This window comes from Podarcis erhardii, assembly GCF_964252035.2.
Source record: "Podarcis erhardii genome assembly, chromosome: 13".
Lineage (NCBI taxonomy): Eukaryota > Metazoa > Chordata > Lepidosauria > Squamata > Lacertidae > Podarcis > Podarcis erhardii.
In genome coordinates, this window is record NC_138502.1 from 46088665 (window position 1) to 46114652 (window position 25988).

At 43.6% G+C, this 25988-nt stretch overlaps 1 protein-coding gene and 1 long non-coding RNA gene across 3 annotated transcripts in view; both read left to right on the top strand.

Annotated features, from left to right (window-relative positions):
- Nucleotides 1-25988, top strand: part of LOC309327231 — a 99487-nt gene that overhangs the window by 72384 nt on the left and 1115 nt on the right. The gene's annotated exons all lie outside the window — the stretch shown is intronic.
- LOC309327192 (sulfotransferase 1 family member D1-like) lies at nt 9769-25738 on the top strand. 2 transcript variants are annotated; one of them, XM_081836352.1, is made up of 9 exons: nt 9769-9974; nt 12781-12936; nt 14893-15041; nt 18210-18335; nt 18690-18787; nt 20756-20882; nt 22978-23075; nt 23731-23911; nt 25410-25738. In XM_081836352.1, the coding sequence occupies exons 2-9, from the start codon at nt 12863-12865 to the stop codon at nt 25520-25522; spliced, it is 966 nt and encodes a 321-aa protein (XP_081692478.1). In that variant the 5' UTR covers nt 9769-9974; nt 12781-12862; the 3' UTR covers nt 25523-25738. The 2 variants fall into 2 exon arrangements, with proteins under 2 accessions (XP_081692478.1, XP_081692479.1); XM_081836353.1 differs by lacking the exon at nt 12781-12936 and having other exon boundaries at nt 9771-9974.

Here is a 25988-nt window from a genome sequence, read left to right on the forward strand (position 1 = left end):
GGCCTTCTCCGCATCTATAAAAATTAGGACTGCTTTTGTGTTTATATCTGTTTGCAAAAGTTCCAGAATGTCAATAATGTTCCTTGTATTGGCAAACATGTGTCTACCTGGGAGAAAGCCTGCTTGGTCTTTGTGAATTACCTCGTTTAAAACTCTTTAAAATCTACTTGCCAAAACATCTGCAAATATTTTGTAATCCACATTTAAAAGGGAAATGGGACGATAGTTCTTGAGTTGTGTCTTTTCAGTTTCCAGTTTTGGTATCAACGTGATAAAGGCTTCCTTCCACGATTCCGGCGCCCTCTTCCCCTCCATAATTTCGTTACAGACCTCCATCATTGGTTGAATCAAATAGTCTTTTAATGTCTTATAATACTTGGAAGTCAAGCCGTCTGGCCCTGGAGATTTGCCCAGTTGCATGTTCTGAATGGCTTGTTCAATCTCTTGTTGTGTTATTTTGTTGTTCAGGATTAATCTGTTTTTTTGTGCCAGCCAGTAGACAATACTCAGAAAGAGGGACCAGTGATGTGACTCATATGGCAGCTTCCTATTTTCTTAATACACTCTCAGGTTTTCATAACATGCTCTCAATTTACATTAATGAAAAGTGTGTTTAAAAATGGGTTTCATGGAGCAGAATAAATCACCCAAGAACCCAGGATGCCTTGGTTCAGTGGAAACGCTCATCAATTCAGGAAATATCTGGTTTCATTTTTACAAGACCCTTTAAAAAAACCTGAACCACGCACACCGTCATCTTCTATTTTAAAAATAACTTATCCATGCTGAGCTTTCAGGCTCAGTGTTTTCCAGAGAGAGAGAGAGCTTATTGAAGAAATTAAATTATTTTGACAGTCTAATGCTAGGAAAAGCTTATGAAGTGAGGGCTAACTTTATTTGGGGGTCATAAGAACTGGCAGGGGAACAAAGAGAGGATGGTTTGCTTTTGTTTTAAATTTTTATTTATGATTTTCAGGTTTATACGTTTTAATAATTTTACAGTCATTTTAGCATTTCCAAACTTGACTTCCTTCCCCCCTCTTTCTGCGGTTCCTTAAATTTATTTTAAATATCTTCTGCATATCCAAATTAACTCAATTTGTTCATTTATCCATCTCCTTTAAATATATACTCTTATGAAACTGCAGGTTATTACAATAATCCTGCCAATATTCTTATTTACTCAATAAAGCATTTCCATTCTTTTATAAAAAGTTTGTTATCTTGATTTCTTATTCTTCCAGTAAGTTTCACAATTTCTGCATATTCCGTAAGTTTTTGTATCCGTTCTTCCCTTGCTGGGACTTCTGCTTCTTTCCATTTTGGGGCAAGTAACATTTTTGCCGCTGTAGTCGCATACACGAATAAATCTCTATACAATTTAGGTAGTTCTGTCTCTATAATTCCCAAAAGAAAAGCTTCTGGGTTTGTTTGTTTTTTACAAACATTATTTTTCAATTCATTATATATCATTTCCCAGGAAGCTTTAACCTTATTACAAGACCACCACATATGATAGATAGAACCTTCTTTCCCACACTTAGTTGATTCAGATTTATATATTTTTGCCACTTTACTCGGTGTTGGGTACCATTGATATATCATTTTCATATCATTTTCTGTTAGACCATAGCATGCCGTAAATTTTATATCCATATTCTACAATCGTTCCCCTGCTGCCATATCTATACAGTGGTACCTCGGGTTACATACGCTTCAGGTTACATACGCTTCAGGTTACAGACTCCGCTAACCCAGAAATAGTGCTTCAGGTTAAGAACTTTGCTTCAGGATGAGAACAGAAATCGTGCTCCGGCGGCGCAGCAGCAGCAGGAGGCCCCATTAGCTAAAGTGGTGCTTCAGGTTAAGAACAGTTTCAGGTTAAGTACGGACCTCCAGAACGAATTAAGTACTTAACCAGAGGTACCACTGTATTATGACTGATATCTATTGCCCAGTGTGTCATTGAGGATTTTACTTGCACATCCTTTGTCTCCTATTCCAATAATATCTTATACATTTTACACAACACTTTTACATTACATTCCTACTGGTCTCTCTCCAGTTGTGATATTTGTTCCCCAAATTCTCGGAGGAGGATGGTTTGTTATGATTCTGCCAGAGTTGATCAGTAAGGCCTGAATCATAAGTTACCAGGATAGTAGCTTTATCGAAGGTCACACCCATATTACACATGAAAGAATCCTGGGAATTGTTTTGTGAGGGACAGAGCACATTTCCCAGGATTTTTTGGGGGAAGCCCATTTAAATGTGTGTTGAATTTGCTTTAAATATGTGGTCTGCATCAGGGGTCAGCAAACTTTTTCAGCAGGGTCCACTGTCCCTCAGACCTTGTGGGGGCCGGACTATATTTTGGAAAAAGAAAAAAAAATTGAATGAATTCCTATGCCCCACAAATAACCCAGAGATGCATTTTAAATAAAAGGACACATTCTACTAATGTAAAAACACGCTGATTCCCAGACCATCTGTGGGCTGGATTTAGAAAGCAATTGGGCTGGATCTGGCCCCCGGGCCTTACTTTGCTTACCCATGGTCTGGATGGCATCCCTACGTAGGAACGACATTCACCCTTTCAAGTTACAAGGTAAGGAAGTCTGAGCTGGGCCACGGGAAGCTGTCTGAGGGGAGCCACCAGTCAGGAACCATGGGACAAAGCTAGCAATTGGGACAGAAGAATCCCCAGGATAAGGTTACCAGACTTCCCCTTTTCCGGGGGCAGTCCCCGGATTCACAGATCAGTCCCCTGACAAAATCCACTGAATTCGGCTGAAGTTGAAAAGTGTCCCCCGATTCATTGAAAAAAATATGGTAACCTTATCCCAGGAGCAAGTTGGAGAGCAGGACTGAAGGACAACCAAAGAATATAGGAATGCAGCAGAGCTCACGAAGACCTTGCCACTCAAGCAAGGCTTAGATAAAGCAGAAAATCCTCTGACCAGACCGTGGGTGAGGTTACCGTATTTTTCGCTCTATAAGGCGCACCCGACCAAAAGATGCACGTAGTTTTTAGAGGAGGAAAACAAGAAAAAAAATATTCTGAATCAAATGTTGCACTAAACTATTTAATAAACAACCGGAAGAGAGATGGAGAGTTCACATTTGTCCTAGGCAAAGCAGCCAACTCCTATAGGCATAGGTGCCTTCACTCACCCATTAAATATTTGAGGGAGTCATTCCCCCCACGCCATGCTGATGGGCATTGCCATTCATATACCAGTGTGCATGCACTTTGTCTTGAGATCCATTGCGGTCTGTGAGATGGGGCTTACCTGCCCCCCCCCAATATTTTTTGAAGTTGGAAGAGGGAGGGAGGGAAGGAAGAGAGGGGGGGGGAGCTCACATTTGTGCAGCTGCCTTGCCTCGCTGGAACCGGAGCAAAAAGAGGAGGAGACGCAGGAGCCTTGTAAGCCGCTTTGCTTGAATTTACCGGTGAGGTGCTGGGGGAGGGACGGAAGGGGATGCCCTCTTTGTCCCTCCTTCCGGCTCATTGTAAAGAAAGCAGACACACTGCGCAGCTCTTGCCGGCTTCCCAGCGAGCCGGAGGCAGGGAGGTTGCTTCCCGTCTCCCACCTCGCCACAAAGCCAGCAAGAGCGGCTCCTCCCGCCTGCATTTGCTCCATAAGGCGCACACACATTTCCCTTTACCTTTGGGGGGGGGGAGTGCGTGTTATGGAGCGAAAAACACGGTAGTCCATGGCTGAAGGGAACTAGGCAGATGCCATGGCTTGCAGTTCAACAGCTCACAACACAAAGCAGCTGTACACAGATCTGAATGTTCCCAGTTCAACTCCTGTATTGTCCCAATGAGTACTGCATGTACAAAAGAACCTGCCAATCAACATTTGCTTTGTTTGTGTCTCCGATGGCTATGTGAAAGATCGTATTCCTTCATACAAACCTGCACAGGTTTTGAGATCTTCAGGGAAGGTCCTTCTTAGGCCTGTTTGGTGGGGACATGGGACAGGGCCTTCCTGGTGGCGGCTCCCAGACTCAGGAACTCCCTTCCTTCCTCCCTTCTCTCTCTTGCTCCCCCACCATCATCATACTAGTTTCTGGGAGCAACCTCACCCTGTGCCTGCCTTTTGAAACCTTTTGAACCTTGGCAACTAGCCGATGAAAACAGAGTGGTCATGCCTCACAATTTTATTATATAGCAAGATAAGAAAATAATCTGATTTTTGTGTGTGAATGTTCTCAGGTCCACTGTTGTTCGTAACTAGTATTTCTGTTTTAATGCAATTAATTACAACTTGCACTGATGTGCGAAGAATGGCTGACTAGAATGGTTGAGAGCCAGTGTGGTGTAGTGGTTAAGAGCGGTAGTTTCGTAATCTGGAGAACCGGGTTTGCTTCCCTGCTCCTCCACATGCAGCTGCTGGGTGGCCTTGGGCCAGTCACACTTCTCTGAAGTCTCTCAGCCCCACTCACCTCACAGAGTGTTTGTTGTGGGGGAAGAAGGGAAAGGAGAATGTTAGCCGCTTTGAGGGAGTGAAAGGCGGGATATCAAATCCAAACCCCTCCTCCTCCTCCTCCTCCTCCTCCTCCTCCTCCTCCTCCTCCTCCTCCTCCTCCTCCTCCTCCTCTTCTTCTTCTTCTTCTTCTTCTTCTTCTTCTTCTTCTTCTTCTTCTGACTATTTGGAAAGGTGGTTCTACAAGGTTGCTGGATTCAGGAGAAGCAGGTCCCTGTGGCTGGTGCTTACAAACGGGACTTGGTTTTCAGTACAACATCCGATTAAAAGAAAACAGCATTCCCACTATGGAAACGCTGAAAGATTAAGTTGTGATGTAGGAGGAGAGCCAAGTGAAAACAGCATTAAGTGAGACTTAAAGGCTAAAGGCTAAACAAGAAAGTGATAACAGGTATTAAGGGCCACAAGAAGAAGGAGGGAGGAGCAGAGGCTTTTGAATTTGGCAGTGAGGAGATTGGTTATTTTGGTGAGTTTGGGGGTCTACAAATTTTCTGAAATGACAAATAAATAAATACACAAATAAAGGACATGAGCCTCTTTCGTATGAATGAAATTGATAAAGAAGAGGCAAAAGTAAGGACTCTTTTTTGCATAGCATGTTTTGTGGCATCTTCTGCCACAACAAGTGTTGATGTTCACTAGCTAAATTGGCTGTACAAGTGGTTTTGATGAACTTATTACGGAGGAGAGGCTATTAGTCATACAGAATCTCCTGATCCACAGCAGAAGAGGGCTCTTGACTTCATGCCCTTATTCCGGACTTGCCAGAAGGCATCTGGTTGGCCACAGCACGACGTAGATGCTGGAGCATTGGTCTGATCCAGGTAAAGGGACCCCTGGTCCAGTCGTGGCCGACTCTGGGGTTGCGGTGCTCATCTTGCTTTATGAGGGAGCCGGCTTACAGCTTCCGGGTCATGTGGCCAGCATGACTAAGCCGCTTCTGGTGAACCAGAGCAGCGCATGGAAACGCCGTTTACCTTCCCGCTGGAGTGGTACCTATTTATCTATTTTTTTTTTTTAAATATTTTTATTAATTTCACAGAATAAAAAAGAACAGAAAAAAAATAAAATACAAAAATTTCATAAGACATATTTCTTTTACAGAATCTTTTGGACTTCCCCACATCTTCCCGAATCTGCATTATTTGTAATACCAACTTCAGCAATTTGTTATCTTGTTTCATCACTTATTATATCTGTCATTTTGTCATATTACCCATTTCAATATATTTGTAACCCAATATACATAATATAAAATCCTCAACTATTTGTTATCTTATTTCATTACTTATTGTATCTTTCAATTCATTATTGTATCTTTCAATTCATTACTTATTGTATCTTTCAATTTCATGTTGCCAAAGTCAAAGTTATTGTAACCATAATCTTATATGTTGTGGTTAAAACATCATACAATAAAAATTTTCCTTGATTTCACCTCTCTTTTCTTGTACCTTGGTTTTCATTTCACCTAATTACCATTGCTGGGGCTAGTGTTTCCTAAAAAGTGCATTATCTTAACATTCATAAAGCTTATAGTATTTTTGCAAATAATCCTTAAATTTTTTCCAGTCCTCTTCCGTTTTTTCTTCTCCCAAGTCTCGGATTCTGCCAGTCATTTCCGCCAGTTCCATATAGTCCATCAACTGCGTCTGCCATTCCTCCAGTGTGGGTAAATCTTGTGTCTTCCAACACTTTGCGATGAGAATTCTTGCTGCTGTTGTAGCATACATAAAGAAAATTCTATCCTTCTTTACCACATTCTGGTCTACAATGCCCAGAAGGAAGGCCTCCGGTTTCTTAGGCAAGGTATATCTAAATACCTTTTTTAACTCATTATAGATCATTTCCCAAAAGGCCTTCACTTTCGGACATGTCCACCAGAGATGAAAGAACGTCCCTTCCGCCTCTTTACACTTCCAACATTTATTATCAGACAGGTGATATATCTTAGCAAGCTTGACTGGGGTCATGTACCACCGGTATATCATTTTCATAATATTTTCTTTCAGGGCACTACATGCCGTAAATTTCAATCCGGTGGTCCATAACTTTTCCCAGTCCTCAAACATTATGTTATGTCCAATATCCTGTGCCCACTTTATCATGGCAGATTTGACTGTCTCATCCTGTGTATTCCATTTAAGCAGCAAGTTATACATTCTTGAAAGTAATTTGTCTTTAGGTTCTAACAATTCTGTCTCTAATTTCGATTTTTCCACCTGGAACCCAACCTTTTTGTCTGTTTTGAAAATTTCCCGAATTTGGGCATAATGCAACCAGTCTCGCACCTTGCTTTTTACATTTTCAAAACTCTGCAGCTTCCAATTGTCACCATCTTTTTCAATTAATTCCCAATATTTTGGCCAGTAGGCCTCCATGTTAAGTCTCTTACGTGCCTTGGCCTCTACCGGTGAAAGCCACCTTGGTGTTTTGCTCTCCAATAAGTCTTTATATTTTGTCCAGACCATAAAGATTGCTCTTCTAACAATATGGTTTTTGAACATTTTATGAACTTTAACCTTGTCAATGGTACCTATTTATCTACTTGCACTGGCGTGCTTTCAGACTGCTAGGTTGGCAGGAGCTGGGACAGAGCAACGGGAGCTCACAACTACTTACATATAAGCTCACAATGGAAGCTTATATGTAAGTAAAAAGGTAAAGGGACCCCCGACCATTAGGTCCAGTCATGACTGACTCTGGGGTTGTAGCACTCATCTCGCTTTATTGGCCGAGGGAGCCGGCTTACAGCTTCCGGGTCATGTGGCCAGCATGACTAAGCTGCTTCTGGCGAACCAGAGCAGCGCTCGCCATTTACCTTTCTGCCGGAGCGGTACCTGTTTATCTACTTGGACTTCGACGTGCTTTCGAAGTGCTAGGTTGGCAGGAGCAGGGACCGAGCAACGGGAGCTCACCCCGTCGCGGAGATTCGAACCGCCGACCTTCTGATTGGCAAGTCCTAGGCTCTGTGGTTTAACCCACAGCGTCTGATCCAGGAGGGCCGTTCATATGTCAGTTGCATGCTGTTGTTTCCCCTGATTTATCAATGGAGATGAGTTGGATGCTTTGGAACGGCTGCAATTCATTTACTGCGCTGTGTGACCATGTATGCCTTTCCTTCCATTGAACACTAGAGGCCATAGTTGACACACTTAATCCTTTCTCATTGATTTCCACCGGTAACTTACATAACTCTTAATACTCTTGTACACTTTACTGCCAAGGCTTATCTTGCAAGCCTGGCACTGGGGTCACATAAAACATTGCTGGGAAGTGCAAGAACTTGCCAGCATCTTCGTATATACTGTACTTTTCCGTGTATAAGACTAGGTTTCTTTTACTTTAAAATAAGGTTGAAAATCTGGGGGCATCATATACACGGATAGTGCATATGTCCATTTTCTAAATTTGGGGTCCCCAAAAGTAAGGTGCGTCTTACACACAGAAAGATACGGTAATTCAAACAGCCTATTATATATTCATTAGGGCCAATTACAAATCAGAAAGCAGGGAGTTAGCATTTGGGTTTCACATGAAACTTTTTGTAAAAAAACCCCAAAAAAGTATTATTATTTTTACCTTCTGCCCTTCCAAATGGGAGTTTGCTGGGTGCTTTCCTCAATTATAATATTTGCTCCTGCATCATAGTATGGTTTCCAGGATTCCTTGATCTTCCCTCTTCTTTTTCAAGGTTTGTTTTGGCTTTCACCTATGCTGCAGAACTAATCCTTGCAATTGACTCATATCATGGAAGTTCGGTGCAATCAAGGCAGCATCTGGGAGAGATTCTCAGCCTGAGATGACACCTCCTTCCACTAAGCCCAACAAGACTGTAGGACTTAATGGACTAAACTACTCTGGCAAGGATGCACCACGATCCCAGACAAACTGAAGGGCAGACAGATACAGCACATTGCTATTAATACGTTTGTGTCTTTAGACCCTGTTCCAGACAGTGTTGTAAATAATACATGGCTTAGAGGCCACAACTCTGCAATTTTTGTACAGCCATTTTTTGAAGTTCCTCCATCGACCCTTATAAACAGAATATTCAATATATATTTACGGGGAAATGGCCATTTTGTAACAGAGGGCAAATTCTAGTCACAAAATATATAATGGGGGCGGGCGGGCTCAGCTTCATAGCTATGATTTGTTCACGAAGGGAATCAGCACTCAATTATAGGTTAAGGAAGGGAGAGAATATATTTCCCCCAAATATCTGGAGGGGGGCATCCCTTTATACCCCCATTCTTTTCCAGGCGCCTCTGTTTTTCCTGCTCTCTCGCAGTCTTTTTCATTTCCCTAAATCTGCCGGCTTTCCTTCTTTCTGTTATTTTTTCCTTCCCTCCTTTTTCTGTTAATTCCTATTTTCTCTTCCCTCTCTGTCACATTCTTTCTTTCAGTTACAGAATGGTTGGGAATGGGGAAGTGTTTTGGCTGCTTGTGCAGTAGGGGGAAAAGGTTTAGAATAAACACTGGAGGTTTATTTCAGGTGGGAAGGCTGCAAGCAGAACAAACACAGAAGGGTCTCCCCTTTCTCTTAGCTTCTTCATCATCATCATCATCATTATTTATTATTTATACCCCGTCCATCTGGCTGGGTTTCCCCAGCCACTCTGGGCGTCTTAAACAAAACACTAAAATACAATAACCTATCAAACATTAAAAGCTTCCCTAAACAGGGCTGACTGGTGAGACAGTCTGCGAGCAGGTAGGGTCTCAGCCTGCGTACCAGATGGAGCAGGTAAACAGCTGCCCTGGACACAGAATTGACCTCCATGGACAGCTGTGAGTCCAGAATGACTCCCAGGCTGTGCACCTCCTCCTTCAGGGGCACAGTTACCCCATTCAGGACCAGGGAGTCCTCCACACCTGCCCACCTCCTGTCCCCCCAAAAAGAAGTACTTCTGTCTTGTCAGGATTCAACCTCAATCTGTTAGCCGCCATCCATCCTCCAACCGCCTCCAGACACTCCAACAGTCTCTAATGCACCTGGACGAGCACAGTCAGAAGGGCAAACTTATAAATATGAAATATTATATGGAGAAATGTCTGGCGGTTGTGCCCATGCAAGCATTTGATCAGATTACTTCATGAATTAAAGCTCCCTGTTCCTTTTATTCGATCTCAAGGCTTCTGTTATCAGTGTGATACGAGTTTGGACTATGTCATAAAAAAACCCCCCATTAAAAAAAACCCTCTATAGGCACCTTTACACTGCAGTCATAAAGCTTTTTATTTCCGTGTTTAAGCTAGCTTCTCCTGGGAACGTTGAAATCTACCGCTAGAGCAGTGCAACCTGTTTGAGAGAAAAGTCTGTGCAGTCTGACGCCTGGCTGAGAGGTGAAAGCAACGAATTCGCTCACAAAGGCTTCAAGGAGTTGGAATTGTGGCTTCAGATCAGCTACCAAACTCGTACTGCACTTTGAGTACACCATATATTAGTTGCATCTTGCAGAACTAAACTAACTACAGGTAAGCAAGCTTCTTTTGTAATGAAATTACCGGCAAGGTGCTTCAAGCTCCTTCAGTGCAGCCGCAGGGCTCTCTTGAAGGCCCACTCAGAAACAGATTTGATTTAAGGGTAACAATATTTGCTCATTTTCTGTGGAACAAGACTACTGGAGGTTTCGCCATCGAGGGGCACTTTCCGTCCTTCTCTTTATGGGGGTTAGAGGGTGGTTGCCACTAGCGGAGAGGCTAGCCTTATGTGGCTGCAACTCAGCTGAAGGTGGCTTTAGAAACAGGTTCCATCTAGATATCGATGACAACACAAATTCATAGTAGTGGGCATGTCGTTTCCCAAACAACTGATTGCTCACCAATTTAGTCATGGAGACAGTGAGTTATTTTTGTCTGTATCGCCATCTATATCTTACTCATGATCATCTCCTTAAGGCTGATGGTGCAAGACTCTAGCATTGCAGGGCTTACTCTCTCCACCCAGTGCCAGATTTATGTATAAGCTAAACAAGCTATAGCTTAGGGCCCCAACTCTCTTGGGGGGCCCCCCAAAAAATTAAAGGAAAAAAAACCTGGATGTACATTTCCAAAATATAAGATAAAAAACAAATAAGATGAAACCTCCATACAGCAACAGAGTTTTGTGTTGTGTAGGCTCCTATGGTGTAAGCAATGGGCTCCGCCTGCTAGCCTGCTCACTAAAATATCACTATCACTTTTAATACACTTCTTCTTAATTGAATTTCACTATTAATATACTTCTTATTAATTGTATTTCAGTTCAACAATTACTTCGATAAAATACATATTTTGTTATGTGCAAATGGTTTTAGATACCTATTAGGTCCATAAATTACCATATAGCATATATTCAACAACAAAAAACAGGGGCAATTTGTTGTTGACAAACGACAGCTGGACATATAAAGGTAAAGGTACCCCTGCCCGTACAGGCTAGTCTTGACAGACTCTGGGGTTGGTGCGCCCATCTCACTCAAGAGGCCGGGGGCCAGCGCTGACCGGAGACACTTCTGGGTCACGTGGCCAGCATGACAAAGCTGCATCTGGCGAGCCAGCGCAGCACACGGAAACGCCGTTTACCTTCCCGCCAGTAAGCGATCCCTATTTATCTACTTGCACCCGGGGGTGCTTTCGAACTGCTAGGCTGGACATATAAAGGGCCCCATTACCTTCAGTAACTCATCAAACCTAAATCCAGCCCTGTCTCCACCCACAGTTTTTCATCTGTCATCAGGGCAATGACAGCTTTCCTATCAATTTCCTATCAATTGAGCGCGGGTGGCTCTGTGGTCTAAACCACTGAGCCTAGGGCTTGCCGATCAGAAGGTCGGCAGTTCTAAACCCCGCGACGGGGTGAGCTCCCGTTGCTCGGTCCCTGCTCCTGCCAACCCAGCAGTTCAAAAGCATGTCAAGTGCAAGTAGATAAACAGGTACCGCTCCGGCGGGAAGGTAAACGGCGTTTCCGTGCGCTGCTCTGGTTCACTAGAAGCAGCTTAGTCATGCTGGCCATGTGACCCGGAAGCTGTCTGTGGACAAACGCCAACTCCCTTGGCCAGTAAAGCGAAATGAGCACTGCAACTCCAGAGTCGTCTGTGACTGGACTTAGCGGTCAGGGGTGCCTTTAAAGCTCCATTTGCGAGTAAAGCATATTGGCTGAGTTCAACATTATGGGAATAACTTGAATAGGCTTGCAGGAATAAGGCATGGCTTTATTTAATGGGTTACGTTTTTATCCCACCCTTACGGCGAGAAACCCAGGGTTAGGATTATCACAAAACAACTATGTAAGGTAGGTTAGACTGAGAAATGATGATTGGTCCAAGATCACTCAACAACCTTTGGGCTAAGCAGAGATTTTAATTAAGGTCTTCCTGGTCTATGCCCCTATCCGCACAGCCTCCCTTCTTGCTATTTCTTCACATATAGAGGCGAGATTATGGTGAAGGAATGAGTAGGGCTGCCATATTTTGAAAAGCAAAAAAGAGGACATGTATGCCGTCAGCAGTGCGGGGCAGGGAGGTGGTGCAGGGGCGGGCGCATTCAAAATATGAAAAACCCAAGGATCTGGCCCTTTCCTGCATCATGCAAAACTCACACTCTGGTTTCCGTTACGGTGTCCGTACGGTCCATACGGTGGAAGGTCGGCGGTTCGAATCCCCGTGACAGGGTGAGCTCCCATTGCTCTGTCCCAGCTCCTGCCAACCTAGCAGTTTGAAAGCACAACGGTGCAAGTAGATAAATAGGTACCAATGTGGCAGGAAGGTAACTGGCATTTCTGTGCACTCTGGCACTTGTCATGGTGTTCCGTTGCACCAGAAGCGGTTTAGTCCTGCTGGCCACATGACCCGGAAAGCTGTCTGTGGACAAACGTCAGCTCCCTCGACCTAAAAGCAAGATGAGCGCCACAACCCCATAGTCGCCTTTGACTGGACTTAACCGTCCGGGGTCCTTTACCTTTTGCTTTAATGCACTTTATTCCCCCCATGTTGTTTGCTAGGCATGCTGGGAATTGTAGCTCTGTGAGGGGCAACTTACAGCTCCCATGATTCTTTGCAAGAAATAATATGTTTTAAATGTACCGTGTGTAAGTGGTGTAACTTGCTCCCCTTGAAGAAGGGGATAAAACAGCATTGGATAACATCGTTATGCAAGAGATAATCCCCACAGGTTTGATCTCCACAGGAGCACAACAGAGGTGTGGGAGAGAAGCAGTTCAGTTGTGTGCCTTTCTTTTCTCTGCTCAAAGGAAATTCTGCGACACAGAAATAATTTCTTTTGAAGTATGCATTTTGGGCAGGTTCCCTATGTCCGGGGCTCGTTTTCTTGCTCCACACAGGAGCTGCTCCCCAGCACTGCTGCAATGATATCCATGATATGGCATGGGGACAAGTAGAAGCCAGCATCACCAACTTTGGAGAGAGGAAAGACAAATCGGTAGTGTAAATTCAGAATGGTTGGTGTCAATTTCTGTTCTTGATATGTACTGAAGTTCTCACCCTGGGCCAGCACGGGGATACTGTAGATAGTTCAGGTCCACATATGCAAATAAGGGATAGTTACAGAAAGTTGTTACAGTTACGTTGTACTAGAGCTCTATATAAGCAGGCTGGCTGAACCCTTCAGTTCAGTTCTGTTCTGGCCTGTGAATAAACAAGAGCTGTTTGAAGAATCGCTGTGTCGTCTGATATGTTCACCCACAATTTAACAGTTCTTACCTCTGGAAATAATCCAGCCATTCTTCTAGAAGAGAGCTGAGGAAACTTTGGCTCCCTAGATGTTGCTGAACCACAGCTCCCTATTCCCTGGCCATTGGCCATGCTTGCTAAGGCTGATGGCAGCTGGCATCCCATAACTTCTGGGGGGCCACTGGTTACCTGTTTCTTTTGCCTCTGCAAGTAGCAGTTGTGGGGGGATTTTAGAAGGGGTGGCGACTCCTGGGGCAGAAATTAAAGTTCTGCTTTCCCAGAGCTATATCCCCAATCCAAATAACCTCCTTGCTGTTATTGACACTTCTAAACAAACAAGATATTAGAAGAGTCTATTCACAAATCTCCCATGTCTGATCGAGTCCGGCCCTCAAATGGGCAGAGGTTCAAGCAGCCCAGAAGCTTATTTTGTTTTTGTTTTTTATAACCCTGCAATTACAAAGCCTTTATTATAAGTTTTAAGGCCACTTCACACGGGAGAGGGCCACTAACCAAGGAGTTTGGTTGGTTGTTGCTCTGGGGGTACCTTTTGTGGCAAATCCAGGGGTTTGCCTCCATATAATTTGTGAAATTCCCCTTGCCCAAATTCCATGGGTGGTTGTAAACATGGATTAATAAAAGCTTGCCATAGCTGAGAGTCTCATTAATGTGCCGCTTCTGGAATGCGCTAATCTCCAGGGTCCTCTCCTATCATTAAGTAAACAATGATGTCAGTGCAAACCAACACCTCCTGACATTATGAAGGGCACCTTAAGCCACCACAAAGTATGAGTCTGCTGGATTTCTGTGCACAAGATTATTCACAGCTGCTAGGGATTTCAACGCCATAATATTCTTTACATCACAATGGTTTTCTTTTCTTTTCTATTCTATTCGGTGGGACGTATTCATTGCAGGTAATCCTTCCCGTGTAATGCCAACAAAGGATTTCATAACTAAGGTGTACCTTTGGCTGTGAAAAACCATAAAATCAATTGTTGTTGTTTAGTCGTTTAGTCATGTCTGACTCTTTAGTCGTGTCCGACTCTTCGTGACCCCATGGACCAGAGCACGCCAGGCGCTCCTGTCTTCCACTGCCTCCCGCAGTTTGGTCAAACTCATGCTGGTAGCTTCGAGAACACCATCCAACCATCTCGTCCTCTGTTGTCCCCTTCTCCTTGTGCCCTCCATCTTTCCCAACATAAGGGTCTTTTCCACCTTCTCATGAGGTGGCCAAAGTATTGGAGCTTCAGCTTCACGATCTGTCCTTCCAGCGAGCACTCAGGGCTGATTTCCTTAAGAATGGAGAGGTTTGATCTTCTTGCAGTCCATGGGACTCTCAAGAGTCTCCTCCAGCACCATAATTCAAAAGCACCAATTCTTCGGCGATCAGCCTTCTTTATGGTCCAGCTCTCACTTCCATACATCACTACTGGGAAAACCATAGCTTTTACTATACGGACCTTTAAAAAATCAATTCCGTGATTTAATTTCCACAATTTGAAACACATATGTAATTGGGAGACGAGTTATCGATATGTTTCAAGCCCGTTTCTTTCACTGATAACAGAAGAAAATTGTCTATGTTGAACCACTGCAATGTTGCTGTGTTTTAGATAGTTTTGGAATATGCAATATGTCCATTACTGAAATCAAAAAAGAAGGCTTCATACACATGTAAGCTGTTGCTGTTTGCTACTTCTTCCTCTTCTTCCTTGCCACAGGATGGAGTCGAATGAAGGTATCTTCAGGCGGCAACTGGTAGATGTTCATGGTGTTGCCTTGTTCTGGAGCATCGCTGAGGCATGGAGCCAGGTGGAGAACTTCCAGGCCAAGAAAGATGATCTTCTGATTGCCACCTACCCAAAATCAGGTGCCTGTGCCTAAGGGCTTCCCTGGATTTTTATGTTTAATGTATAGAACGCACAACTTATTTGTTGCAGGGAATTGGGACATCTACAGGAGTGGGGTTCAGTCTAGTTACATGCTGCAAAATGTTGCTTGAAAAATATGCACTTCTGCCAGGAATCCTGACAGTGTTTGTGAGATTGCCATGTCAAATGAGAATATGTGGCTGGCAGTTGTCAGACTGCTACATCTTTGCCCATGACACTCATGATGACCATGCAAGGTCACTTCCATGCCATGTTGAGCTGTCTTCTCCCATTGGATTCATCTCTAAGAATCCCTTGTTGGATGGCAGCTCCTTCTTTTGTGCCAAAGTAGTAGTAATAATAATAATAATAATAATAATAATAATAATAATTCTTATTTATACCCCGCCCTCCCCAGCCAAGGCCAGGCTCAGGGTGGCTAACAAGCAATAATAAAAACAAGTTGAATGAATACAACTTAAAAACAAAATTAAAATACAACATTAAAATATGGAAACATTAAAATATTAAAATGTCGCCTCATCGCAGGAGGAGAAAGGCAAAGAAAAAAGAAAGAGGGGGTGGGAATCAAATTGGCTCCAAGCCAAAGGCCAGGCAGAACAACTCTGTCTTACAGGCCCTGCGGAAAGAAATCAGATCCTGCAGGGCCCTGGTCTCATGAGGCAGAGCGTTCCAACAGGCTGGAGCCAGTGTTGAAAAGACCCTGCCTCTGGTTGAGGCTAATCTGACTTCCTTAGGGCCCGGGACCTCTAGGGTGTTGCTATTTATGGACCTTGAGGCTCTCCGTGGGGCATACCAGGAGAGGCGGTCCTGTAGGTACGAGGGTCCTAGAACGTGAAGGGCTTTAAAGGTCAAAAGCAGCACCTTAAATCTGACCCTGTACTCCACCGGGAGCCAGTGCAGCTGGAAAAGCACTGGGTGAATATGCTCCCATGGCAGAGACCCCGTGAGGAGCCTCACTGCAGCATTCTGCACCCGCTGGAGTTTCTGGGACAGCTTCAAGGGCAGCCCCACGTAGAGCGAATTACAGTAGTCAAGCCTGGAGATGACCGTCGCATGGATCACTGTGGCCAGGTCGGGGCGGGAAAGGTAAGGGACCAACTGCTTGATGCGGCGAAGGTGGAAAAATGTTGCCTTGGTTGTTGCTGTAATCTGCGCCTTATGTTAATTGTCAGGGGCTCCAGGGTTTGGAATGGCAGACCTTATGGCCTGAGACTGGGACTGTTTGTGCTCATGCCAGAGCTTTCTTCTGACATAAAAAAAGAATGGGGATGTGCAACACCAGCTTTCTTCCTGCTGCCCTTCAGATTCCAGCTTCCAGATCTAGTTCTTGCTCCAAGTTCTGTTTCCAGTAAATGGCACCAGGGCTGTGGGCTGACAAACACGGCCTCCCAAAGTAGGTTAGGGTTTTTATGCCACCCTTTATCGGAGGGTCATAGGGCAGTTTACAATATTAAAACACATAACAACAACAACAACAACAACAATATCCCACCCATCTGGCTGAGTTCCCCCAGCCACTCTGGGTGGCTCCCAATTGAGTGTTAAAAACAATACAGCATTAAATATTAAAAACTTCCCTAAACAGGGCTGCCTTCAGATGTCTTTTAAAAATAGGATAGCTGCTTATTTCCTTGACATCTGAAGGGAGGGTGTTCCACAGAGCAGGGGCCACTACCAAGAAGGCCCTCTGTCTGGCTCTCTGTAACTTGACTTCTCACAATGAGGGAACCGCCAGAAGGCCCTTGGCGCTGGACCTCAGTGTCCGGGCTGAATGATGGAGGTGGAGATGCTCCTTCAGGTATACAGGACCGAGGCTGTTTAGGGCTTTAAAGGTCAGCCACCTGCAAAGCATAGTTACAAAGAAAACCAATGCCCATCTCCAGATTAAAAGTCCCTAGATTGTTTAACTGAACAAGGGCCTGCGAGAAGAGGAATGTTTTTGCTTGGTGCCTAAAGATATGTTACAAAGGAGCCAGGCGAGCCTCCCTAGGGATAGAGCATTCCATAAACACCTCAGAAAAGGCCTGTACTCATCTTGTTAAAGCCATGGTTTTCCCAGTAGTGATGTATGGAAGTGAGAGCTGGACCATAAAGAAGGCTGATCGCCGAAGAATTGATGCTTTTGAATTATGGTGCTGCATGAGATTCTTGAGAGTCCAATGGACTGCAAGAAGATCAGACGTATCCATTCTTAAGGAAATCAGCCCTGAGTGCTCATTGGAAGGACAGATCCTGAAGCTGAGGCTCCAATACTTTGGCCACCTCATGAGAAGAGAAGACTCCCTGGAAAAGACCCTGATGTTGGGAAAGATGGAGGGCACAAGGAGAAGGGGACGACAGAGGACGAGATGGTTGGACAGTGTGCTTGAAGCTACCAGCATCAGTTTGACTAAACTGCGGGAGGCAGTGGAAGACAGGAGTGCCTGGCGTGCTCTGGTCCATGGGGTCACGAAGAGTCGGACAGACTAAACGACTAAACAACAACAACATCTTGCCACGCTCTCACGGAGGAGGCACATGAAAAAAGGCCACAGATGTTGAATGTAGGAGCCAAGTCGGTTCATATGGGCAGAAGAGGTCCTTGAGGTATTGCAGTCCTGAGCCGTTTTAAGGCTTTATAGGTCAAAACCAGCGTATTGAATTGGGCCTGGAAACTAACTGGCAGCCAGCGCAGTCGAAGCAAGATTGCTGCATTCTGCTGTAAAGGTCTGAGTTTACTATCTGCAAATGGGCGTTTAATGCTCACAACTGTATGCTCAAACTGTCTTGCCCTGGTGAGTATCCTGGCCACTGAATTCTGCACCAGAATTTGTACCGTCATCAGAGACAGCTCCACAACTTCAGAGGAATTTCACAGGAAGCTTCAAGCATATCTTCACAACTCTAAAGGATAGATTTTCTTTCTTTGTTTGTTTTTAACGATAGCTAAGCTTCACAGGAAGCTGAGTAATGTTCAGTTTGAATTAAAACCAATTTTCCTGTATTCCTTTTCTGTATTAATCAGCTGATTTTAAAGGACTCCCTTCTAAGCTTATGTGCAGTGCCCGCAATCTATACCCATTTTACAAACCCAGCTGATACCTTATGCTAAAATTACTCTGTGGGTAATTTTATCTAATTTGCACATACATTTACATTTTCAGGCACAACCTGGGTCAGTGAGATTCTGGACATGATTTACAATGATGCAGATGTGGAAAAGTGTAAACGAGATGCCATTTTCAATCGTGTTCCTTTCATGGAGCTGATTATTCCTGACATTATTAATGGTAAAGCCTTTACTGTATTACAAGTTGAACAAGTGACAATAAAGTATTTCAAATATATGTTGTAAATGGTAGATATGTTGTTAGAAGAAGTATACATGGAAAAAAATCAATTAATTTTTTTTTTTAAAGAAAGCAACAGGTGAGCTCTGTGCAGTTATTGGGATGTTAGAGCCCCTGTCATTGGCAAATAACCTGTTTTAGCTGGGCAAGTCTTCATGGGTAGACCCACAAATTCACTGACAAATTCCACCTGTGCAAGAATTCAGGTGCATCTCTAGACCAGGCCAGAAGAAATTATTTTTTCAAATGTTTTTGTCCCCGGCCCACTTTAATTATTTTCTCTATGTTTTCAAGGTGTAGAACAACTTGCTGTGATACCTTCTCCGCGACTAGTTAAGACTCACCTCCCAGTGCAACTTGTCCCCGAGTCCTTTTGGGAAAATGGTTGCAAGGTAAAATAAATCTGCTTTTTATTAGGATGCACTACAGACGCTAATGCTTACTTTTGCCTGACTACGCATTCTGACTGAACAATTTCTGAATTTGCTTCAGCCTTGGATTTGATTCTTTGAATGATCAAGGAGTCCTGCGTACCTGAAGGAGCATCTCCACCCGCATTGTTCAGACCAGACACTGAGTTTCAGAGCCAAGGCTCCTGGTTGTTCCCTCACTGCAATAATAATAATAATAATAATAATAATAATAATAATAATAATAATAATAATAATTTATTTATACCCTGCCCATCTGGCTGGGTTCCCCCAGCCACTCTGGGCGGCTTCCAACAAAACACTAAAATACAATAACCTATTAAACATTAAAAGCTTCCCTAAACAGGGCTGCCTTTAGATGACTTCTAAAAGTTTGGTAGTTATTTTTCTCTTTGACATCTGAAGGGAGGGCGTTCCACAGGGCAGGTGCCACTACTGAGAAGGCCCACTGCCTGGTTCCCGGTAACCTCACTTCTCGCAGCGAGGGAACCGCCAGATGGCCCCCAGCGCTGGACCTCAGTGTCAGGGCAGAACGATGGGGGTGGAGATGCTCCTTCAGATATACTGGACCGAGGCTGTTAGGGCTTTAAAGGTCAGCACCAACACATTGAATTGTGCTCGGAAACATACTGGGAGCCAGTGTAGGTCTTTCAAGACCGGTGTTATGTGGTCTTGGTGGCCGCTCCCAGTCACCAGTCTAGCTGCCGCATTCTGTATTAATTGTACTTTCTGGGTCACCTTCAAAGGTAGCCCCACATAGAGCGCATTGCAGTAGATATTTGCAGGCAGCCCTTTTTCGGGAAGCTTTTCGTTATTGATGTTGTTCTTGCTGTGGTTGTTCCTGTATTTTTGTTGGAAGTCTGCCAGAGTGTCTGGGGCAATCTAGTCAGATGGGCAGGGTATAAGAAATACATTATTAGTCCCCTTTTGGCTCTTGACATATCTATCTCCCATCTCCTGATTTGCTTTTCCATGGAGTCCACTGCCATTGGACTGCCATCTTTATACAATTCTCATAGGATGTTGCACTTGAGGAACCGAAACGATTTTTCATTTGTTTGAAACAAAAATAGCCATACATCTTGTGAGATTCCAATTTTCATATCTTTATTCCATTTTATTATGTATTTGTGTATACTGTTGTCCCATTATGTACATTGTTGACATCTAATAATATTTCATATTTGTTCTTTCTACTCCCAAACTGTTGACTTTTGCTAAACCTACTTAGGAAAGGTAGAATTTGCATGTACTGGAACATGAATGGGTAGGAGGTTCAAGGTCTAGTTTACTCTTCATTTGGTCTAATGCAGTGTTTCCCAACCTTGGGCCTCCAGCTGTTTTTGAACTACAATTCCCATCATCCCTGACCACTGGTCTTGCTAGCTAGGGATGATGGGAGTTGTAGTCCAAAAACAGCTGGAGGCCCAAGGTTGGGAAACACTGGTCTAATGATTGTATATCCTTCCTGTCTTGGAATGTCTCCAACTTACCAACCTTCCCAAATTACCTAGTGGACCTTTCAGATGGGATCTTTCATCATGTATCAAAGAGGCAAATGACTATTTGTATTGGTCCCATATTTACCTCACAGATCTGTCAACTTTGATAGTCAGGGCACTTCATGCAGGTATAAAGGGAGCATTCTTGACTGCCAATACAGACAGTGTGCACCAGTGTTGAAAGAGATAGGGAATGTTTTTGAAATTTGGGTAAAATGTCATTCCATAAAATGCAGCCTTACCTTTTTATAAGTTAGTAAGTTCATTATGAATTTATTTAAGAATGAGGAATGGGGTGTACAGAACATAGAACTTTTTTTTTTTAAAATTTAAGACTTTCAATAAAAGGATCAGTTTTTCAAATGTACATTTTGCAAATTTGGACAAATCCGCAGTTAACAGAAACACTCAATGTTCATTCCTACAGATGATCTATGTGGCCAGGAATGCCAAGGATGTAGCTGTCTCTTATTACCACTTCTACAGGATGGCAAAGATGCACCCAGAACCTGGAACCTGGGATGAGTTTCTCGGGAAATTTGTGGTGGGGGAAGGTAGAACTTGGAAATAACATTTCATTTCTGAGCACAACCTGTGGACCTTCTCCTGGTCCTTAGTTAGGCAAAAGTTTTGTTCCTCTTAAACAGTCATGGTGTCCCCCAAAGAATCCTGGGATTTGTAGTCTGGTAAGTTGTTGTTGGGAGGGACACGGGTGGCGCTGTGGGTTAAACCACTGAGCCTAGGACTTGCCAATCAGAAGGTTGGCGGTTCGAATCCCCGTGACGGGGTGAGCTCCCGTTGCTCGGTCCCTGCTCCTGCCAACCTAGCAGTTCGAAAGCACGTCAAAGTGCAAGTAGATAAATAGGTACAGCTTCGGCGGGAAGGTAAATGGTGTTTCCGTGCGCTGCTCTGGTTCGCCAGAAGCGGCTTAGTCATGCTGGCCACATGCTGTACGCCGGCTTCCTTGGCCAATAAAGCGAGATGAGCGCTGCAACCTCAGAGTCGGCCACGACTGGACCTAATGGTCAGGGGTCCCTTTACCTTTACTTAAGTTGTTGTTGAGGGCCAAATAGCAGGCTCCTGTCTTAAGGGCAGGTCTGTTCCCATCATGTGTAAGACAGGGGTGGAGGTATAGTGATTTAGGATGAAAATCAGGAAGGTGGTGGCAGACTTTGGTCTCTCAGAGTTCAGCCGCACCCTGTGCGATGCTCCCCACTCCATTCCATAGCATTGTTGTGGTGCCCCCTTCACTGCAGTGCCCAGCCGCGCTACCCAAAAACCACCTCTGAGGAAGGGGTTAGTATCTCCTTGCCTAAAGATACCTTTTCACTGTAAATTTCCTTCCTTTCACGTATGGGAGAGATGCACGTTTTAAAAGGAAGTATGTGCTTTGGTCCCAAAACATTCTCTGTTAGGGTCTAATAGGGTCCCCCTCCAACCAGGGAATAAAAATATCAAAGGCCCCCATATAGGAGGGGGAGACTGTTGAACCCCTTAAAGCCTGAAGAATAGAGTTGCCCTTAATGTCTGTGGTAAGCAGGACACAAAACAATAATGGCCTTTCAACACAACTGCTGCTCATATGCAGGAACAGAAGTCTAGATATGAACTGCATATAACTAGGAATGCGACTTTGCACATATTTGCCATTCAAAATACAGTGGTACCTCGGTTTTCAAACAGCTTAGTTCACAAACAGCTTGGAACCCAAACGCTGCAAAACCGGAAGTAGTTGTTCCGGTTTTGGAACTTTCTTTCAGAAGCGAAACGTGCTCAGTTTTGAGTCTCCCTGTGTTTTCTGTTGCGCTGCTAATTTGTGCCTCCCCATTGTAATTCAAGCCTTCTTTTTCTGGTTGCAGTGTTCTGATGTGATATTTGGAGCTTATATTTGGTGCTTTTTTTTTGCTATTTATTTTGCGTTTGTGGTTTTGAGGCTTTTTCAATTAATTTGTTTTTGTGACTGTGTGGATCCCAGTTCAGCTATTGATTGATTGATTGATTGATTGTGTGACTGTGGAAATGGATAAAAGCCCCCCATTCAAACAATGACTATCATCAGTGCAGGTAAGAAAAAAAATATAATTTTAATTTTTATCATCTGCAATACTGTTTCATTTATTTTATAGTACAGTACATTGATTATTCCTTTCATTTTATGGATCAATGGTCTCGTTAGATAGTAAAATTCATATTAAATTACTGTTTTAGGGGTTATTTTTAAAAATCTGGAACAGATTAATCCGTTTTGCATTACTTTCTATGGGAAAACACACCTTGGTTTTGGAACGCTTTGGTTTTGGAACAGACTTCTGGAATGAATTAAGTTTAAGAACCAAGGTACCACTGTATAGTACACTCGGGGTTTAGCAAATGTGATATATTTGTAATAGAAAGGTAGCCTCTGTGGTATGTGCAAAGCTGGAAGAATTAAGAAAGAAAACAAATATTGTGCAGAACCCCCTCCATCTCATCTAGTCAGAGCCCGTGTAGAAGCAAGGTCCGTTTGCTCAATCAGACTTACTTCTTAGTAGCCTTATTTTGATATTTGACCATTTATTCTTTTTCATATTGATATTCTATCTGTATTCTTTTTTGTAATCTGAATTTTAAAAGAAGCATTTGCCTGTCTCTCTCCCCCTACCCTTATAGTGGCTTTTGGATCCTGGTACGACCATGTGAAAGGATGGTGGGAGAAGAAGAAGACCCACCCTAATATTCTGTATCTCTTCTATGAAGACATGAAGGAGGTGTGTGAAACCTCGGATGCTAAAGGCATGATGGTCCCAGACAACCTGTTTACTGAGCATTCCTGCTGATTTCTTTTTAGGGAGAGCAGACAACATGTTTGGCTATTTAATGAGCATTTATTCTTATTTGCTTCCCAGGAATTGAGGTGGTCTTGCATCAAAACAAGTGTTATCCCACACTCCCTAGTGCATTTTCCAGTCATTTTTGCTCATTACCAAAAGTCTGATCTTTTGGGTTTGTCACCTAAGAACTGCCAATCAGATAATAATGTCAATGAATTTGCTGACAGAGCCTAGGACTTGCTGATCAGAAGGTCAGTGGTTCGAATCCCTGTGACGGGGTGAGCTCCCGTTGCTTGGTCCCTGCTCCTGCCAACCTAGCAGTTCAAAAGCACGTTAAAGTGCAAGTAGATAAATAGGTACCACTCTGGCAGGAAGGTAAACGGCGTTTCTGTGCGCTGCTCTGGTTCGCCAGAAGCGGCTTAGTCATGCTGGGCACATGACCCGGAAGCTGTACGCCGGCTCCCTCGGCCAATAAAGCGAGATGAGCGCTGCAACCCCAGAGTCGGCCACGACTGGACCTAATAGTCAGGGGAATGAATCCCACCCCAAAAGACTGACAGTCAGGAAGCATCCGCTGCCTCTCTTTTTGCAGGACCGCAAGCGCGAAGTACAGAAGGTGATTCGGTTTCTGGGAAAGGAGGTTTCAGAGGAAGTGGTGAATAAAATTCTTCACCATACGTCGTTCAAGGAGATGCAGAAGAACCCCACTTCAAACTATACCATGATTTCAGGTGACCAAATGGACCACAGTGTGTCACCTTTCATGAGAAAAGGTCAGTCTCCTTTATATGCAATATGACCTCGCAACATTCAGCTTCCCACAAATCGTTAATTGGGACCAGAGGTTTTTTTTTAAAACAACAACAACAGAACAATAGTTTAAAAAATTGGCAATTTAAGATCCTTACGCCTTTTAGATTATTTTAATATTATGCCGAGTTTCTTCACGTCACATTTTCAAGTTATCAATAGATACGAAAGTTAGAATTCTTGTTCGCAAGATCTGTAAATACTTACATTAATAAATGTAATAGTTTTCTGTGCGTATACAACACGTGTATTTTTTTCAATTTTTTAAAACATTAATTTTTGCAATTAAACATTATCATCACACATACAAAAAATAGAAAATAAAACATTTTCACACAATATTAAATCCACATTTTGGGATCCCTCAGATCCCTCCACTCCCTCCCTCGGTTCTTAAATAAATTATCTTAATTTATACATGTCAATAATTTCCTTATCTTTAATTATCTCCAAATTTAAACATTCTCCTTAATGTTACAAGTGTTTTTAAATATGCAATAAACATTTTCCATTTTTTTTTATATTTGTTGTCTTCTTGATTTCTAAGTCTTCCAGTTAATTTAGCCATTTTGGCATATTCCATTAATTTGACTTGCCAATCTTCTTTACTGGGGGCTCACTTTCTTTCCTTCCTTCCTTCCTTCCTTCCTTCCTTCCTTCCTTCCTTCCTTCCTTCCTTCCTTCCTTCCTTCCTCCTCCTCCTCCTCCTCCTCCTCCTCCTCCTCCTCCTTCTTCTTCGTCCCAGCGTTCTCCTAGCGAAAACCAGCTCTTTACTGCGGAATCAGAGAAAACTGCAATCCACAGAAGTCCTGAATTGCCCTTTGTTCCGATTCAGCGTTGAAGAGCGGGTTTTCCTGGGGAAAGCGGCTGTGCAAAAAAGAGGGAGAAGTGCTCAGACATGGAGCTTGAATGTGTGAACCTGTGTCTAGAAAGTGTGGGGCCCGAGGTCAGTGTAGACTAGCCCAAAACATTGTTAAGGCTTTTCAGGAATCTGGTGCTTTAAAATTAAACACTTCCTCTTTGCAAGTCTTACCAGTTCATTTTAAAAGCCACCATGCCCCATGAAAGGGCTGTTTGTTGTTCCCCAATACCAGTTTATATTCTCTGCAGAGAGTGAAATCTTTACGTATTGCTTTGCTCCCAATTCCCTCTCCCTTCCCTTTTAAAAACTAATAATAGTGAAATAACCGTGGCTCTTTAATGTTAGATATTATTAGCTACTTCTACTGAAGAAAAGCAAATTGTCTCAAGCGCTGGGAAATGGAATTGTTTGACCCACCCTGCCAGCAAATGGTTTGTGCCCATGCCATCTGGGTCAAAACCCACGCAAAACTTTGATTTCGATGGTCTGAAATGTACCTAGCTCTGGGCTAGAATGATTACAGAGCTGATGGTTATCTGCAGAACAGAACATAGGCCTTATGATGGTCACGTAGTGATTTTTGGTTTCCTTCTCCACAGGGATTGCAGGTGACTGGAAAAACCAATTCACCGTAGCTCAGAGCGAGAGATTTGATGAGGATTATGCGGAGAAAATGAAGGGATCTACCTTGCTTTTTCGAACGGAGATCTAAGGGACAAACATTTTTCTCTACGGGGGGGTGAAAGCCACTGGCTTCTCCTCTCTCAGCCCTGCTTCCACAATGATTAATTTGAGATTTGTTGTGCTTTAGCACTACCCAGATTGTTACGGGAAAATCTAGGTGTGAGGCTGCTCAGTCACCCAGTTTGTCGGGCAGAACACGTGGGTCCCTGTGGAATAAAGGAAGGAGTAAAGCCACCAACCGGAGCAAATACAGTGGTGCTTCGCAAAACGAAATTAATCCGTTCCGTGAGGCTCTTCGTATAGCGGTTTTTTCGTCTTGCGAAGCAAGCCCATTGACAGCTTAGCGGATTAGCGCTATTAGCGGTTTAGCGGCTTTTAGCGGATCTGCTGATAAGCGGCTTATCAGCGGATCAGCTGATAAGCGGCTTAGCGGCTTAGGAAAAGAGGGGGAAAGGGAAAAAACCCCACAGGAACTCACAAGACATTTCATCTTG

Coding starts and splice junctions, on each gene's coding strand:
- LOC309327192 (XM_081836352.1), top strand. CDS start 12,863: ATGGGGACAAGTAGAAGCCAGCATCACCAACTTTGGAGAGAGGAAAGA. Junction 18,788..20,755: donor TTTGGGAAAATGGTTGCAAG/GTAAAATAAATC, acceptor TCATTCCTACAG/ATGATCTATGTGGCCAGGAA. Junction 23,912..25,409: donor GTCACCTTTCATGAGAAAAG/GTCAGTCTCCTT, acceptor CCTTCTCCACAG/GGATTGCAGGTGACTGGAAA.